At 48.1% G+C, this 17,748-nt stretch overlaps 1 protein-coding gene across 1 annotated transcript in view; it reads right to left on the bottom strand.

Annotated features, from left to right (window-relative positions):
- Positions 1-282: 282 nt before the first annotated feature.
- The window catches only part of GNL3L (G protein nucleolar 3 like), a 26,062-nt gene continuing 8,596 nt past the window's right edge, over positions 283-17,748 (bottom strand). The window contains exons 3-16 of the mRNA XM_082681237.1: positions 17,457-17,497; positions 16,519-16,626; positions 15,668-15,784; positions 14,845-14,928; positions 14,179-14,314; positions 13,153-13,256; positions 11,276-11,420; positions 9,155-9,242; positions 8,495-8,669; positions 8,266-8,408; positions 7,821-7,957; positions 5,942-6,069; positions 2,207-2,426; positions 283-583 (exon numbers count right to left, since the gene is read on the bottom strand). Of these exons, the coding sequence (XP_082537363.1) occupies positions 501-583; positions 2,207-2,426; positions 5,942-6,069; positions 7,821-7,957; positions 8,266-8,408; positions 8,495-8,669; positions 9,155-9,242; positions 11,276-11,420; positions 13,153-13,256; positions 14,179-14,314; positions 14,845-14,928; positions 15,668-15,784; positions 16,519-16,626; positions 17,457-17,497 (1,709 nt within the window). The 3' untranslated portion in view covers positions 283-500. The remainder of the gene's footprint in view (positions 584-2,206; positions 2,427-5,941; positions 6,070-7,820; positions 7,958-8,265; positions 8,409-8,494; positions 8,670-9,154; positions 9,243-11,275; positions 11,421-13,152; positions 13,257-14,178; positions 14,315-14,844; positions 14,929-15,667; positions 15,785-16,518; positions 16,627-17,456; positions 17,498-17,748) is intronic.

The raw sequence follows: 17,748 nt of genomic DNA, 5'->3' as shown, positions 1-17,748 counted from the left end.
TCCCCCTACTCCTGCTGCCACCCAAGCGAGGATCTGTGGGCTTGGGTGGGAGGAAGATGCGTGACCTGCAGCCCATTGCAGGGATGGCGTGCTGCTGAGCTTTGTTGTAGACTGGTAAAGAAATCATCACCCCCCCCACCACCGAGGAAGCCCCAGATCTACGAGCAGCCTAGCCTCCAGTTGCATGTTTAGCTCTCCAAGAGCGTTTTGTGAGGGGTCGGCCCTCCAACCAGCCCAACCTATAAGGTGGGGGATAAATTGTTAGCATAAGGGATCTGCTGATAATTTTTTTTTAATTTCTCTTGAAAACAGAGTACAGATTAAATAAGGGTATTGGGTTTGTCAGTTTCAGACACTTGGGACTTTTTTTTCCCGGAGAATGGAGGGAAGGGGGGTTGGGGGAAGGGGCTCTTTTAATTTCAGGGAGAAGCAAACCATTTCATCTGTTATTTCCACTGGAACTGATGCTTGGAGTGGGGGAAGGAGGTGAGATCAGTGGATCAGTCACCAGCACTGTCATCAGCATTGCCAGAGAGGTCAAGGGCGGACATCATGGAATCAGACAGCTTGCTGGCGAGTTTATCTGCAGATGGAGAAAAATGGGCAGTCACTTGGTGGCTGGCTTGCCAACAGGAAGCCTGCAGGAGCTAGCCTACATTTACCTTGGTCTGCACCAAACTCCCAAACTGGCTCCCTAACCGCCCCCTCCCCACCCAACACTAAACAAAACAACTGGTGAGCTAATGGCAGCCACTGCTCAGCCTCACAGGAAGACCCATTTGTCTACCTATGAAATGATCACCCCAAAATAGCTTGTATCTCAGAGTGTCAGAGTACTGAGCTTCAAGTATTTTTCTCTTCCTAGTATCAAAACAGCTGTTTTCTTTTACTGTGTTGAACTTACTAGCACTCTGCCATGACCCTCAAAGCTCTCACGGCAAAGGGGCAGGATGGCAGTAGGGGCTTTGAGCCTGAATGCTCACCTCCATCCTCCAGCCACACCTTATTGTTCCTCAGGATTCCCCTCAGACATCACCTCCTTCTGGAAGCCTTCTCTGATCACCCCTACCCCACCACGACCTCCAGGCTGGGTTAGGTTCCCGCACTGTGCTTTCTATGTCTTCACAGTGATCACTTTGTGTTGCCAATGTCTGTTTTCTCGTCTCCTCCCCACTCCTCAATAAGACCAGCAGTTCAAGAGCAATTCATCTCTGTATTCCCAGGACTCAGCGTGGAATCAGGCCAAGAGCGAATGGTTATGAACATAGTCTAGTTCAAAGAACAGGGCTCATGGGATCAGTCAAATCTAGGTTTGCATTTTGGCCCCATCAAATACCTTGAGTGTGTCACTTAATGTCTCTGGGCCCCAGTTTCCTCACTTAACAAATGAGAATAAGACTTTTGCAATGAGTTAGTGAAAATTAGTATAGCATGAAGACCTAAATGGACCAGCCATACAGCAGACCACCATTGAAATGAAGGGAGAAGTTCTTTTGTGAATTGATGGGGAAATATCTATAATATATATTGAGTGGAAAAATGATGTGGCAAAACTATATGTTCAGGAGACTAGCCTCTGTCTACAAAAAGAGAACAAAGAATATACAGATATTTGCCTGTGTACCTATCTCAGGAATGAGATACAAGAAATTAACTGGTTGCCTCTGGAGGGATGCCTGAAAGACTGCGGGATTGGAAGGAGACATTTTATTGTATATTCTTTTGTACCCTTTGGATTTTGAATATATCGCCTATTGATAAAGTAAACATATATTGATAAAGTAAACATATATAGCCTTAACACATAGAAAGCAGGTGATAAATAAATGGTGGGTATTTGATACATAAAACTAGGCCAGTGGTTCTCCAAGTGTGGTTCCCAGAGGAGCAACATCACCACTAACTGGCAACAAGTTAGAAACACAAATTCTCAGCGCCCTGCCACCCACCCACCCAAGGTCCAACTACTCAGTTAGAAACTCTGGGGGTGGGTCCCAGAAACCTGTGTTTTAATAAGCCCTCCAGGCAATTCTAATACAAGCTAAAGTTTGAGAACCACTGTGCTAGCAGGTAAGTCTCCTAACCCCTCCCTGCCCCCTAACCCTGGCCCGGGGCTGGACACGTGGAGATGCTCATTCAGGAGCCCCTAATTAAGGCCTCAGGTAGGTTCTTTTTGGAGCACAGGGGTGTGGTCAAGTGCCCCTACCTGTACGCTTCTGGAGCTTCTTTTTATTCTTCAGGGCAGATGCCAGAGCCTGGCCCTGCTGCAGGGGGTCTGTCTCCATGATCCTCTGTAGCATCGGGCGGTGGTCCACTGGGCAGACATCCACTGAGCTGTTGTTCCTGGGGTGAAGGTCCACATTGCGCTTAGCCCACCCCATCTGATGACGGTTTGGATTGGTGCAATACCCAGTGAGATCTCCGATCTGGGGAAAGAAAGGACAACAGTGAGGTCTGGGCCCCCAGAGTACCTCCAAAGACTTCTGCAGAGGAGGCAAGGACAGGCTTGCATAAGAACAGGAGCCTTGGAGCCACACAGAACTAATAAGCTTCAAGTCTGGCTCCACCACAGACTAGCAGGTGCTTAGTTATCCTTTCAGCCACAATTTGCTCATCTGTCAAATAAGGGTGGAGAGTAGGTAGCTTGCATGGCTTTTACAAGAATAAAATGAAAAAGCAGAATTACTTGTCAATGACAATTGGTATTCAATGATTCTTTGTTCAAGTGACCCTTCAAGGTCTTACTCAATTTAACAAATATGTTCTGACACCAATTTTGTGCCTAGCTCTGTATGGGGAAATGTTGGAGAAATGGCTCGGATGCAGTCCCACCTTCAGGAAGCAACCAGGCTAAAGAGGAAAAAACCCAACCACACCTCAAGTTAGAATGTAGTAAGTGCCCACCAAAGAAATGCAGCGTAAGTGACAGAGGCTGAGGGGATGGTGGTGGTCAACATACTTCTGCTAATGGAAGGGTCATTCCTGACTGAACACTGGAAAAGCAGAGAGCATACCTGGGCACCCAAAAGGGTGTCTATTTGGCTGTAACAGAAGGTACATGTGGTCAGTAAAAGGTAATATTGAAAGGAAGCTCACTATGTGCCACGTACCTTTCTAAGCATACACATATATGTGTGTGTTATACATATACATACATATGTATATGTATACATGTACTCACACACACCTGTGTATTAACTCATTTAATCCTTGCAACAATGTCTTTGACAAACAAGGCACATAAGGTCACACAGCTAGTAAGCAGTAGAATAAATGAGAACCCAAGCAGTCAGGATTCTGTATGTATGGCTACCTGCTACACAGTGGGTAAAAGGCAAGGCTACCACACTGTACAACTATGGGGTTGCGGGGGTGGGAGGGGGCACCATTTACAACATAGCACTCCTAAATGGAGTTGTGCAATTGAGTGGCCCTACTCAGGGCCCTGAACCTGAGCCTAGAATTTGCAGTATGGAGTAGGGAACTACTGCTGGTCCTTGAGGAAAAATGGTATGTTCTGGGGCTTATGGGCTCAGTGAGAAATATCAGGGGATGGCCTTAAACTCACAACTTTAAACTGATTTTCCTGTAAGCACTGGGGGGACTTTCGAAACTATGTGAAGATGGGAATGGCGTGATTCCTACCACTGCCCCAATGCAGGCCTCATCATTTCTTACAGAGCTCAGGCAACAGTTTCCTTCCTGGACTTCTTACCTCCACTCTGGCTCCTTTCTTTCCAACTTGATTTTTACCCCAGCCACTGGAGTGATAGTTCTAATACATAAACTTGACCATGTTGCTTCCCTGCTTAAGAAACTCTTCCAGATATTATATAGCCATCAAAAATGAACGACAGAGGATTTCCCTGGTGGTCCAGTGGTTAAGAATCCGCCTTCCAATGCAGGGGACGTGGGTTCAATCCCTGGTCGGGGAACTGAGATCTCACATGCCGCGGGGCAACTAAGCCCACGTGCCACAACTACTTAGCCCCCGCATGCCACAACTAGAGAGAAGCCCTCGCGCTGCAACGAAGAACCCACATACCACAGTGAGGATCCCGTGTGCCACAACTAAGACCCGATGCAGCCAAATAAATAATTTTCTTTTTTAAAAATGAAGGACTGTTCTTTAAGTAATCATGTGGAACAATCTACAAGATGAATTTGTAAGTGAAATAAGCAATGTGCAGAACAATAAAAACAGCATACGACTATTTGAATTGAAATAGATCTGTTGGGACTCCCCTGGTGGCTCAGTGGTTAAGAATCCGCCTGCCAATGCAGGGGGCATGGGTTGGAGCCCTGGTCCGGGAAGATCCCACATGCCACGGAGCAACTAAGCCTGTGTGCCACAACTACTGAGCCTGCGCTCTACAGCCCGCAAGACAAATACTGAAGCCTGCACACTTAGAGCCCATGCTCCACAACAAGAGAAACCACTACAGTGAGAAGCCCATGTACTGCAACGAAGAGTAGTCCTCACTCACCACAACTAGAGAAAGCCCACACACAGCAATGAAGACCCAACACAGACATAAATTAATAAATAAATAAAATTTTTTTAAAAAGCATTGAAATAGATCTGTTATCTGCTTTTATATATATATGTATGTATAAAGATGGAGTAGCTCTGAAAGGACACTCAGGAGGGGGCAGGGTGGCTGGGAGAGAGAAGCAGGAGAGAGATTTACTTTTACTGTATACCCTTTACCTTTCCTTTTTTTTTTTGGCCACGCCACACAGCTTGTGGGATCTTAGTTCCCCGACCAGAGATTGAACCCAGGCCCTCAGCAGTGAAAGCGTGGAGTCCTAACCACTGGACCGCCAGGGAATATCCTACCTTTTCAATTTTATACCATGTACCTAATCAAAAAAATATCTTAAATAAACAAAATGGGAAAAAAATTTTAAACCCTTTGCCTCCCCTCCCCCACAAAACATAAACAACTTTCAGTGTTTACCTATTACCCATGGTTTAAAGTCAAACTCAAGGCCTTCAATGATCTGACACCAGATTCATCTTTCCCTGCCTCTACCCTCACTCCAGTCACCTCAGACCACTAGTGATTTCTGCAAAATAACACGCTCTCACCCTTTTGGGTCTTGGCACGCGCACTGGCTGAGCCCCTGACCACAGGTTGCTGCCCCCCTTGCCCAGAGAATTCCTCAACCTTCAAGACGTGGCACAAGCATCAAGGCCCCCTGGAATACTTCCCTGACCCACAAGTAGTATAGGTTAGTTAGGGCCCTTAGATCCATGCTTTTCCAACCTCTGCCCCCAACCCCAGCCTGTGTGTCTCCCATCACAGTGTAGATATCCGTGGTTGAAACCACTAAACTGTGACCTCTCGAAGGGCAGCGATGGGGGACTGGCGGACATAGAGGCTGAAAAAGCCTCCAGAGATCATAGCAGAGCATATCTACTTGATCCTGGGGAGCCATGAAAGGGCAGGTGACCTTTGGGACCTGCCATATGGAACAAATGTCCAGGTGGGAGACAACTGGAAGGTTAGGCTAGGGTTACAGGAATGGTAGGAATAGAAAGAGGCCAAGAGCATCTCTTAAGATTTAGGCAGGAGAAGCCACAGACTTGGTGACTGACTGTATATAGGATCCAGGATACTAGTTAGAAGGAAGGAAGAATCAGGGTTGCCCAGGTTTGTAACTTGAAGAAGCGGGTGGATAGACAGGGATCCTGCTCTCTAGGCTAGAGCTGGGCTGGGAAAGCTACTTGAGAGAGCATGCCTCCTCCTCGGACCTGCCATTGCTTGGCAAAGGATGCACCCTGCCTAGCACCCAGGGAGCCCACAAGGTATGAATGAATAACCCGCATCTCCCCAGTATTATAGGCGGACCTTGTGGGAGCCAGGTGGAAGGGACTGACCATTTCCCAGAGCCCGGGGTAGAGGAGAGTGTTCCCATGAAGAAAGAGAACAGGTACCTTATACACCGTGGTTTTATTTTCCATGGCATCTGCTATTTTCACCATAGGAGAATGGAGCCACTTGATCTCCATTTCGAGCGGGTCCATGTCACCCAACAGCTCATCAGGTTCTCCAGTGGCCAAGCCTTTAACACAATAAATACCACTGTCAGGGCCCTGGCTCCTCCCTGCTACTAGCCCCCTGGTCAGGCCTCAGTGGAAAGGATATGTGGACGCTGCCCAGGGTAGTCAGGAGGGAAGGCTCTTTTATTCCTGCTGGGAGGCCACATGACAAAGGATTCAAGATGTGGGTTTTGCAGTAGGGTACTCGCCTGCTGGGAGCTGGTCTTGGAGCCTCAGCTTCCTCATCTGGAAAATGAGAATGCCACAAGCCCTATAACAAAGGGCTGCTGTGAATTACAGCAGAGGGTACCTGAAATGCACTGGCCTGAGACACTGCTCTGTAAATGGCAGCTACTGGGATTCCCTCCCCAGGACCGGGCCTCTCTCCCTCTCTCTCTGGTGCCTTGCCTAGAGCTGGCCTCCAGTGCAAACCACAAATGTGTCCATTGCCCTGGGCCTCTAATCCCTAATCTTCAAGATTCAACACTAGGGCAACTAGGAAATTCTCACTATTAACCACTCCCTCTTCTCAATTTCCGGGACCTCTATCTTTTGCCAAAGTACATTCTCACTGCCAGAGCCCTGCTTGCCCTCACACACAGCCAGAGTCAAGCATCATCATAAAAATGTGAGCACTAATTCCTCCCAGCTACCCACTTAATAGAAAAGCAAAGTTCAGAAAAAGGGCTGACTTGCCCAAAGCCACATGGGGGTAGGCAAGCCTCTTGTCCTCATTTGTAATCCAAGCACACTAAAAGGCCCAGAGAAGGAAAGCTACTGGCCCTCAAGAGAAACAGGGTAACTAGAAGCCAGGCCAGCCAAGGCTTTCTCCACTACCCCAGAGTGTCCACAGACAGGCCCAGAGATCACCGGGTACCTTCCTTGGGTGGGATAGAGAAGAAAGGAGCCATCAACCAGAGCTGCAGATGGTAGAGTATCTGAAGAGAACAAACTTCCTACAGGAGTTTCTGAAAGTCATACCTCTATACCTCAACAAATAACCATCTTAATAACAGCTAATATTTACCAAGCATGTACTATATGCCAGGCAGTGTTTTTACATATCAAATAAGTCTTCACAACTATCTTATCAGGTGGGTGCTACTGTCCCCATTTTACAGATGACATCATTGGACATGGAGAGCTTAAGAACTTGTACAGCACCACACAGCACTCAAATTTTAATCCAGGCAGTCCATTCTTTTAACCACTTAGATACTGAGTTGGGAGAATCTTCAAAACAAGGCAAGAGAGCTAGTTTGAATGCCACGTCTGCCTGTCAATGACCATGCACCATTTAGCAAATATCACCTTTCTGTGTCTCAGATGCCTCACCTGCCAATGTGGATAAAAGTAAAAATCTAGAAATGGACATGCAATGGCTGTGACAAAACCTGGAGCAAAATGAGAGAAGGGGTTTTTGAGAGGAGTATCTCAGTCCACTCCAGGCCTCAAGAGATGGGGAAAGGAACCTCACACTTCGTAAATACCTCACCATGTTCCAGGTACTTTGCTGATTTTTTTCCTATCTACAAAGAGCCCACAACCAGCTGCCTCCCTACCCCACCCCACCCCCATATTCCCATGACCCAGATTACAATTCTCCACCTTGTGGGAAAAGACATTAAGGTTAAAGCTAGTTAAACAGTTTTCCCCAAGTCAGAGTAGAGCCAGAGCAGGGGGAGGTCAAATGTAGGACCTGTTGTCAGGTCTGTGTGGCTCTACTAGGGCAGGACCAGGTGCCAGGCAGGCCAACCTACTCGCCCTTACTTACATTCCATGGTGTCCTCATTGGCCTGCTCAGTATCCTCAATGTCGAAGACCTCAGTCATCTCCTTAACGATCTCAGCACTGAGATGGGCAGGCAGAGTGTGGGTGGAGGGTGGGAGTGTATAGAAGCTGATCTTCCCGCTGAATTGGGAGGTGGGAAGAAATTGGTGATCTCATTAAGACAACAAATGACCAATCAAAGAGAGAATGAGTTCTCAGGTCAGAAACAGTGAGGGTCAACTAGAAAACCCAGACAGTTGCTTCTGAACAAGAGGTTGAGCTGCTGGATAATCACTGGGCATAAGTTGCCAAGCAGGATGTGACCTGGTGCCTTGGACTTCCCTACCCAAGAAGTTAGGCTGCCCCGCCGCTGCAGTGAACACAGATGATCCCCTTCGTGGAGCCTGACTCCCAGCAGGCTTCACCCTTACACCTAGCCCCCTCCTCACCTCACCCAGTCAGCCAGGACAGCTTTGGCTGCCTGCTCCTGACTGTATATGCCCCCCTTCTTCTTCTTCCCCAAGCGGTGGGCCACTGCAGTCAGAAAGTGCTCAGTGGTCTGGAACCCAGAGACACCGTAATAGCTGGAAATCTGGTGAAGAGAGGAAGAAGAGAAATTATGAGGAAGAACGAAGGGCCCTTGGAGCAGGGTAGGGCATAAGCAAGAGGCCCGCGTACCTCCTCCAGGTTGCAGCGCTGAAGAATGGTCTCCACTGGGGTCACAGGATCCGCCAGCTTCTGCACATGAATGCAGTTGCACAGGATGGTGCCCACCTCCGAGTTGGGTCCTGGGACAATGCCCGGGGCATCCAGCAGCCTGATGAATTTGTCCAGGTAGACCTCCTGCATGAACCTGGGGTGGGAGAGGGGAGATATGAGGACACAGGACGGTGATAAGCCCAGATGTGCCTGGCATCCTCTAGGCTCCAAGCACCCAGTTGAGAGAAGGGGTGGGACAGATGGCACACAGGTGAAGGTGGAGAGATATGGGGTCTGATTCCAGTCTAGCCTCCACCACCGGGGACTGAGCTGCAGGACCACAGGCAAGCTTCTGACTCTCTGAGCCTGTTGCTTCACCGAGGAAGTGGAGCTGCTTATTCAGAGCCCAATCTTGCATGGTGTCGGGAGGCTTCAAGGAGCTAAGTGGGGGAAACACCCAGCTGGGTGCCTGACCCACAGCCAGGGTGTGCCAGGTAAATGAGGGCTATTAGTGAGACTCCCATGCCCAGGGAAGAATCAAAGGCTGGTCCAAGATAAGGGACAGGGGCTGAAGGCGTGGGAGTTGGGGGAATGGTAGGGTGAAGGATCTGTGAAGTGGGGGAGCAGGCAGGTGCTTACTTGGTGACCCCAGGAACGGCTCCCACACTGCACGCACGGCTGCGCTTCAGGCTATTGATCAGGCTGCTCTTCCCAACATTGGGAAGGCCTACAAAGGAGCAGCAGATGGCTCAGGGCAGGAAGGGTCCTCAAGAATATCTGGGACAGCCTGTGTGTGGGAGGCCCAGGCAGGGGCAGTGTGACCAGGCCATGGGGGAGCCAAAAACAGAGCCTGGCCTCCTGCCTTCCCATCCAAGGCCCTGACCAACCCCCTCCATGGTCTTTCTACCCCTCTCCTCCATATGTGAGCAACCTGGCTAGACGTGTCCCTCTTTCTAGATGTGGCACTCACCTCCTACCTACAAACAGCCTGGGAAAGACGCTCAAAGCAAGGCCTCTGTGACAAAATCCAGTGGAGGGTGGACACTGGGAAATGTTGTAAGACAGAATCATCCATCCTGATATATAATTCACCTGGCAGGGGGTGGGGGGAGCTCATCTCCAGATGTCAGTCTCTGAGCAGCTTTCTGCCTGTGGTGCGTGTTTTTTTGTTTGGGCATCTGTGAGCACCTCTCAGCCTATGGATGTCTTTGTCTATTTCTTCCTCACTGGGTCTCTCATTCCCACCATTCTCTTTCTCTGTGTGCTAGAACTTACACATGTACTGCTCCCTCACAGATGTGCCTGTGTATATATCCCTCATGTATAGAAGTCTCTGTATATCTTCTGTCTCTTGGTTGTTCTCATTCTAAATACCACTGCTTTTCCCATTTCTGTCTTTCTCACTCCATCTTTTTCTCTATCACATCTTTCTTTGTCTGTGTATCTCTGTGTATCTAAGCACCTCTTTCTCTGCCGGTTTGTCTCACTGTATCTCATTCTGGCCATTGTCCTTTCTCTCTAATTCTCCCCACCCCACCAATTCTACCTCTTTGTAATTCCCTCTATGTCAGCTCCTCTCAGCTCTTTCTGTACATGTTCCTTCTCTCCATGGGCTTGTCTCTCTACATGTATGTCCTTCCGTACGTGTTCCACTGTGTCTCTTTTTCTCTGTGCCTCCCTAATGCCCTCTGTATCTCTATTTCTCTATATATACATATATATCCGTCTCATCATAGACGTGTATCTGTCTCTGTGACTCTGGGGCGTGACTATGTCTGAGGGTCGAGTGTATCCGGGCACGTGTCTCTCCGTGGCTCTATTTCATTGGGGAGGGGAAGCGGAGTTGGGTGAGTGTATGGGAAGAGCTTGGTCTGCATGTATTTTGCCTCTGGGTCTGTACATGTCTCCATACATGTGGATGTGTACATGTGTTTGTGGATCTGTATGTGTGCATAGGTCTGGGGGTGCATTCCTCTGTGTCTGCATCTTTGTTCCTGCCTCTATGTGTATCTCCCTCTGAATCTCTCTCTATCCCTGTGTTTGACTCACTCATTCTTTCCTTGGGTATACATGTCTGCCTCTCTACTTACATGGGAGGGTCTCTAGCCCTCTTATGTTTCTCTGCAAGTCTCTGCGCACACTTCTTTGTGATCATATCTCCCTCTCTCTGCATGCCTCTGTCATTCACATCTGTCTTCCCTTTCCACTCCCCACCAATCCCACCATTTGGCTTCTCAAATCTTCTGTGTCTACTCAGGTATGCAAATCTATACCTTTTTCTCAGTATCCACCTTCACTTCCTCTCCCTGCGGGTCTATCTCTGCCTCTCTCAATTTCCCTGTTCCCTTCCCACCAGCCTTCCCTCAGTACCCTGGGTTCCAGGTTTGAGCCTCAGCTCTGCCTTGTCTCACCCAGGGCTGAGCCCTACAAGTCCCTTTCCCTCCTCTGAGCCCCAGTGTTCTTATCTATGAAAGGGAGGTGTTCACCCCTCCCTCCCACAGCTCTGGTAGAATGAGATGAGGCCAACTCCAAGCCCGGCCCCGCACTTTTGGTCCATGGTTCTAACACTCAAACCATGGTGGTGATCCTGAGTATGCCTTCCCACGTCCACCTATCCAAATTACAAATCACAAGACCCTTCCTGAACAGTTCCTCTCCTTCCCCCACAAAAGTAACATGAAGTTCCCAGAATCCTTTGCCCCAATGAAGCCCCTGCACAAGGAAGAAGCCTGGGTCCCATGACCTCCCCCGAGGCCTTACCCACAACGCCCACACGGATATGGGTGCGCACTTCACCCAGGCGGCAATAGTTCCCCAGAACCCTCATGAGATTTTCAGCTCCAAAGCAGGCTTTGCTTTTCAGCAGTGACTCAGAGGCTTGATCCACTGGCACACTGCAGCGATTCTGGAAAATGAGGGGTATTATAGAAGAGGCATCAGGTGGGAGATGTGGTCTCAGCTCAGATTTCCAACTTTCAGGGCCGCCTCCCTGTGATCACTGAAACCCCCAGCCTGAAGCAGAGGGCTTCTCACATAGGCCCTGAATACCTGCCATTTCCCTGCTTCCACAAGGCCTATTTTTCCACTGTCTTTGCACCTCCAGTCTTCTCTGTCCCTGCCTGTCTCTTGCCTCCCTCAGCAGGGGCAGGATAGCATCCTTGCCTCTAGGCAGGCCAGGTTTGAGTTCAGCTCTGCCTCTCACAGGCGTGTGCCTGGCAAATTCTGATTTCATTCTCTGGGCCTCAGTGAACCTCGCCTACACAGTGGGGACGTTTGCCTCCCTGTCTGTGGAGAGAAGAGATGGTGCCTGGCCCACATAAAGTCTACCTTCCCTTGATTCCTCACACAGGTCAAGGTCATTTCGGCCTCCATCTCCTTACTCCTGATGCTACCTCCTCTGCCTACAATGCCCTTTCGGCTCTTCTTCTGTCCTTACTTACCTACCACAGTACTTCAAAATAGGAATTGACTTAAATATCTATTAATAAGAAACAGATTAAGGAGCTATATCCTTGAAGTGGAACACAAATGAAAGAAAACTGTTAAAAAAGGATGCTTATCACATTTTTGCCAAGAAAAAGGCCAAAAAATTATAAAGGAGATATCATGTTTCTCCCAGATGAATAAAGATTTAAATGTTTAATGATATCAAATATTGGCAAGGGTGTAGGGAAATAAGCCCTCTCACACATTCATCTATCCCATTAGTGGGAAGATAAATTGGTACAGCCACTGAGGGGTGGGGGTGGAGGAGGTGGGGTGCTGGGGAGCAATTTGTCAGTGACTAGGAAAATGTAAAATGCAAAAAGCCTATGACCCAGCCACTCTACCTCTCAGTGCCCAACCTACACAAACACTTGCCCACTAGCCAAGACGTGTAAGAGTACATGTTGTAGTACTGGTTATAATGATAAAAAAAATTGGAAACTAATTTTATTTAGCATCAAAAAGGTAGAACTCTATAGAAAGATCTTCAAGGAAAAAAAAAACAAAATGCAGGATGACATATATGATACTCGTTAACACTATTTTCTCTTTATAAACACATCCACATATAATATAAAGCACAGAAAAACATCTGGAAGGATACACACCAAACTAACAATGGTGGTTACTTCTGGATATGGATAAAAGAGTTTGGAATTAGAGGTACCAGCGTAAGGATATTCAAGCTTCCATCTATACAGTTGACCCTTAAACAACACGGGTTTGAACAGCACAGGTCCATTTATACGCAAATTTTTTCACTAGTAAATACTATAGTACTACATGATTCGCAGTTGGTTGAATCTGCAGATACAGAACTGCAGATATGAAGGGCCAACTATAAGTTATACACAGATTTTCCATTGTGCAGAAGGTGGATGTCCCTAACCCCTGTTTAGTTCAAGGGTCAACTGTAATTGTTTTTATTTTTTCTACTTTATTTTTTTAAATAAATAAGTTTTATACCTGGTACAAAATTGAAAAAACAAATGTCCCCCAGGACCCAGTTTCTCTCCATCAAAGCAACAAATGTTTCTGTATACTTTAATATCTTACATTGAAAACACATTTCTATGTTAATGATATAATTAGAAAACAGTGTAGCCCCAGGCTACCCTGAAAGAGGCTAGATGTCCCTGGCCCCAGCTTACCAGGTTTTTGACCTGATGCTGGGTGCTAGCCTTGAAAGCCACAATTGGCAGTTCATTCCGAAGGTATTCCAGCCACTTCTCCACAACCTCCTTGGGGACCAGGTCTGGGGAAAATAGGAACAGAGAGGACTGGAAAGGAGAACATCACCTCGATGGCTCACTCTAAAGATGCAGCCACCCACATCCAAGACTTGGCCCACCTCCTGCCAACAGATATCTCCCTAGCACTGACAGTCCCTGTCCAGTCCCCAGGTTAGAGTTAGAAAGGACAGTCTAGTCTAGGGGACCAGTTGGCCCTCCCTGAGGAGACCTGTTTCCTCAAGGAGAATGGGTAAACAGCTCTATGGTCCTAGATGCCTTCCTTCCAGACCAGGGGGCCCAGGGTACCAGAGGCCTCCCAAAGACAGTGCTTCCCACCCCTCCCTGGATCATTCTAGGTTGGGCCAAATGTCAAGAATAACCTTGACAAAAATGGCTACCATTTATGAAGAACTGAACATGTATGTACCAAGCACTTTATCATTAATTCTCCAACAATCCTATGAGATTGGGACAATCACAGCCCATTTTACACCTAGAGAAACAGAAGCTCTCAGGTGACATGACTTGTCCAAGATCCCAGAGAAAACAGACAGCAAAACTGGGATGAGACCCAGACCTGAGTGACTCGTGAGCCGATGTGCTCTTCTGCCCCAGTGTCCGGGTTCCAGCTTGGGAGAAAAGAGGAACTCTCCAGGGTTGGCCAGTCACAGATAAAGCTCAAAATGGCAAAAACAGGGGACTGAAAGGCAGACAGGCTTTAACTCCATTCCCAACTTCTGCTGTACTGTGTGTGTGGTGTGTGTGTGTTTAGACAAGTGACTTCACCTCTCAAATCCCTGGCTTTAAAAACTCAAACAAGAATTCCTACCTTGCACAACTGTTATGGATACCACTGAGTTGCTGGGTGTCAGGGTCTGGTCCAAGCTAGTTTTTCAACAAGTCCTGGTCCCTGCCTTGCCTTACCCAATACTGCCCAATACCCACCAATCTTGTTCAAGACCAGGACCAGCTTCTTGTTGCCTTCTGCCCGCAGGACAGTCTCCTCCATTTGGAAGCAGCGGCAGCCCAATGGGTCCCTGGCATCCAGTACTTCTAGAATCACATCAGAGTATTCCACCACCTGCAGGGCAGGGAATGAGGGATGAAGGCAGGGAAAGAACTGGGTAGCAATCAACAGGCCCATGAAAGAAGAGGTCTCCATCTTAGGAAAAACAGAAGCAGAGAGGAGACAGCACTGGATTGATGCCCTCCCTAAAGGGCCTTAAGAAATGCGCCCCCGGGACTTCCCTGGTGGTGCAGTGGTTAAGAATCTGCCTGCCAATGCAGGGGACACGGGTTCAAGCCCTGGTCCAGGAAGATCACACATGCCGCAGAGCAACTAAGCCTGAGCGCCACAACTACTGAGCCTGCACTCTAGAGCCCACAAGCCACAACTACTGAGCCCGTGTGCCACAACTACTGAAGCCCACATGCCTAGAGCCTGTGCTCTGCAATAAGAGAAGCCACCACAATGAGAAGCCCACGCACTGCAACCAAGAGCAGTCCCCGCTCGCTACAACTAGAGAAAGCCCACGCACAGCAACAAAGACCCAATGCAGTCAAAAAATAAATAAATGAATAAAAATTTTTTAAAAAAATGGGCCTCCATACCTTACGGAACTCCTTGTAATAAGCCTTCCTTGTGGCCTCATCATCCAACTGAGGAAACATATTTAATTCCTCCAAAACTTCCTCCTAAAGGGAAAAAAAGACAATGGTCCAGGGGAGGAAAGAGAGTGAGAGCTGTCTTTGGCAACCATGGGAGGCTGGGAGAGCCATGTGAGTCCCAGCCCACCAAAGAGCAGCTTGTATCAGCCAACAAAGCCAGGAACTAGAAGAAGAAAGGATAGACCCACATGGTCCATGTGTGTGCCTATTTGTAAGTGTGTGTTTGAGCACCAGCTAGAGGCCTGGGATTGCACCTGAGTGTATAAGGGAGGAATGTAAGAGGGAGGTATAAGTGAGAAAAACAATCTATGGGGAATGTGGGATGGAGGAAGCAAAATGTGTACTTTATATTAGAAAAGGAACTTTAAGTTGGAAAGTATATATTCTGTGAGATGAGACTATATGCCAGAAAGGCAGTAAGAGGTCCTAGAAAGAAGACTCTTCTCTTAACTTTCCCCTCACGTTCTCATTCCTTCTCTCCCCCTGTTCCCTAGTCCAACGCCTCCCCACTCCCAGACCCCAGTCTTTGGGTTCCAGCTTGGGAGAAAGGACCTAACCAGGGTTGTCCAGTCACAGATAAGGCTCTTCACCTCCCTCTCACCCTCCCTCCATGTCCCTACTGTTTCCCGTCTTCTCTGAACTGATTCTCTACTCCCCCTCCAACAATCTCACACCCTTCCTCTTTCCTTTTCACAGATCAATGGCAAAAGATGCTTTTGAGCAAACCCACACCAGTCCTACCCAGGGGCAAAGACTGCTCTCTTACCTTGCGCTCAAACTCCTCCTGGCGTCGCAGGACATCCTGACAATAGCTTTCAATGGTCCTGCGTCGGTGTCTCTCTTGCTCCCGGGCAGCCTGCTGCTTCTCCCTCATCTCCTCAACCTAACAAGTGAACGCACACCAGGGCTGTAGCTGACTAGGTCTGCAGTCTAAGGGAGGGATGGAAGACCAAGAGTAACAGGGAGCAGGTGACAGAGGGAGAAAACAGTGTGACATGGCACAGGTGGGAGGAGCAGGGATACAGGAAGGGAGAAGATATGACAGCAAGAGATAAGGGGTTTGAGAGAAAGAAAAAGACAAAGAGATGAAGGAAGGGAAAGTATGGCAGACACTAATACAAGGAAGATATGTGAAGCTGAGAGAGAATGTGTTCTAAGTAGCGGGAAGCACTTAAGACCAGAGAGGAAAAGAAAACAAGGTCCTGGGATGCTCCATCATTTACAGAGCAGCAAGAGACAGCAGAAAAGAAAGGACATCCAGGAGAGTGAGATGACAGGAAAGCCAAAGTGAGAGTGTTTCAAAAAAAAAATCATGGTCTCAAATGCTGAGAATTTGAATAACATGAGGGAAGAAAGTTATCCATGAGTCTGATACCAGAGAACATGCTGGTGAGGCTGGCAGGGGTCATTCCAGTGGAGCAATGAGAACATAAACCAGACAGCCATGGACTGGGAGGTGAGCAAATGGACACTAAATCAAGTATCAAGGCAACTGCCCTCTCTTCCCCTTTCCACAAACAGCCTCAACAACCCTAACAGTTCTGGCCTTTGCCTTTCAACATTTCTGTAGACCTGGCAGTCAAGCCAGGCCCTCTCTCTCCAAGGGAAAGGGCTTACCCTCTTCTTCTTTAATTCAGCCTCCCGATTGGCATGATCATTGGAGTGAACAAACTGGGGAGCGGAGGCCACTTTGGTGGCTGCTTTCTTCCCATTCTGCTTTGCAGGCTGGTCACCACACAACAGGGAAAAAATGAACAGACTTAATGAACACATGGAAATCACCCTTCCCAGCGGGTGTTAAAGCTGCTCAGAAGTGTAGTTGTTGGGGGAAAGAGGAGAGAAGCAAACAAAAAGGGCTCTGTCCCCAGAGGTCTGCCCATCTGACTAGAAAAAGACCCTTCTTCCCCTAGCCAGGCAGGGACGTGCAGCCCTTGGAACAACAGTAACAGCATCACCTAGGCACTAGAAATACCAATTATCAGATGCCAAGACAGATCTACCAAATCAGAAACTCAAGGGTAGAGCCCAGCAATCTGTGTTTTAACCAGCCCTCCAGGTGATTCTGGAGGGCTAGTTAAAGTTGGAGAACCGCTGCTCTGACCCAAGTCCTACGTGTCCACAACTTTCCCAGCAGGACCAGAAGATCCAGGAGCTGGGGCCAAAGACTGTTTGAACCTCCCTCCTCTCCATGAGCAATAGGGACTTGGGAATTAGACAGACTCAAGTCCTAGCTGTGCTACCTTGAACCTAAGAACTTTCTCACTGAGGCTCAGTTTCTTCATCTAAAAAACAGGATGATGACAATCCCTAACCAAGGTAAACCAAGCACAAAGCAGTACATGGCTTGTGGTGGGAACTTAATAAATGCTGCTGCTTCTCTGCTGAAGCCACCCAGAGAGGGAGGGAAAGCCAGATCTACTGATTCCAATGCAGTGCTCTGTTTGGAGTCACCCAATATCTACCTGGTTTTGTGGGCCTCTTCTAGGGTGGGTAACCTGTTCCTGACCTTGTCGTCAACAATGGGTATACCTTACCTGAGCGTGGAACCAACTTACCTTCTTGCAGCCTTTGGAACTTTTACCTGGCTTTTTATTTTCTAAAGAAAGAAAAAAAAGCCATCATCCACCTACCCAACATTTGTTGAACCTTAATGGAGGTCAGGCCACACTGGGAACCTAAGGAAGCCTCAGACACCATGTCTGTCTAGGCGCACAAGACAGACACGGAGCTGGCAGCAACAGTGTCAGAGGAGGTACTGGATATAAATGTTCGGGGTATTCAGTGCAAACTGAAACAATTCTTAAGGGAATCCTGTGAAGAGAGCAACTTGAAGGTGCGCTTCTGACT

The sequence above is a fragment of the Grampus griseus genome (genome assembly GCF_964374135.1).
Source record: "Grampus griseus genome assembly, chromosome: X".
NCBI lineage: Eukaryota > Metazoa > Chordata > Mammalia > Artiodactyla > Delphinidae > Grampus > Grampus griseus.
The sequence above is the reverse complement of the archived record's forward strand: the minus strand, read 5'-3'. Positions and strand labels throughout refer to the sequence as shown.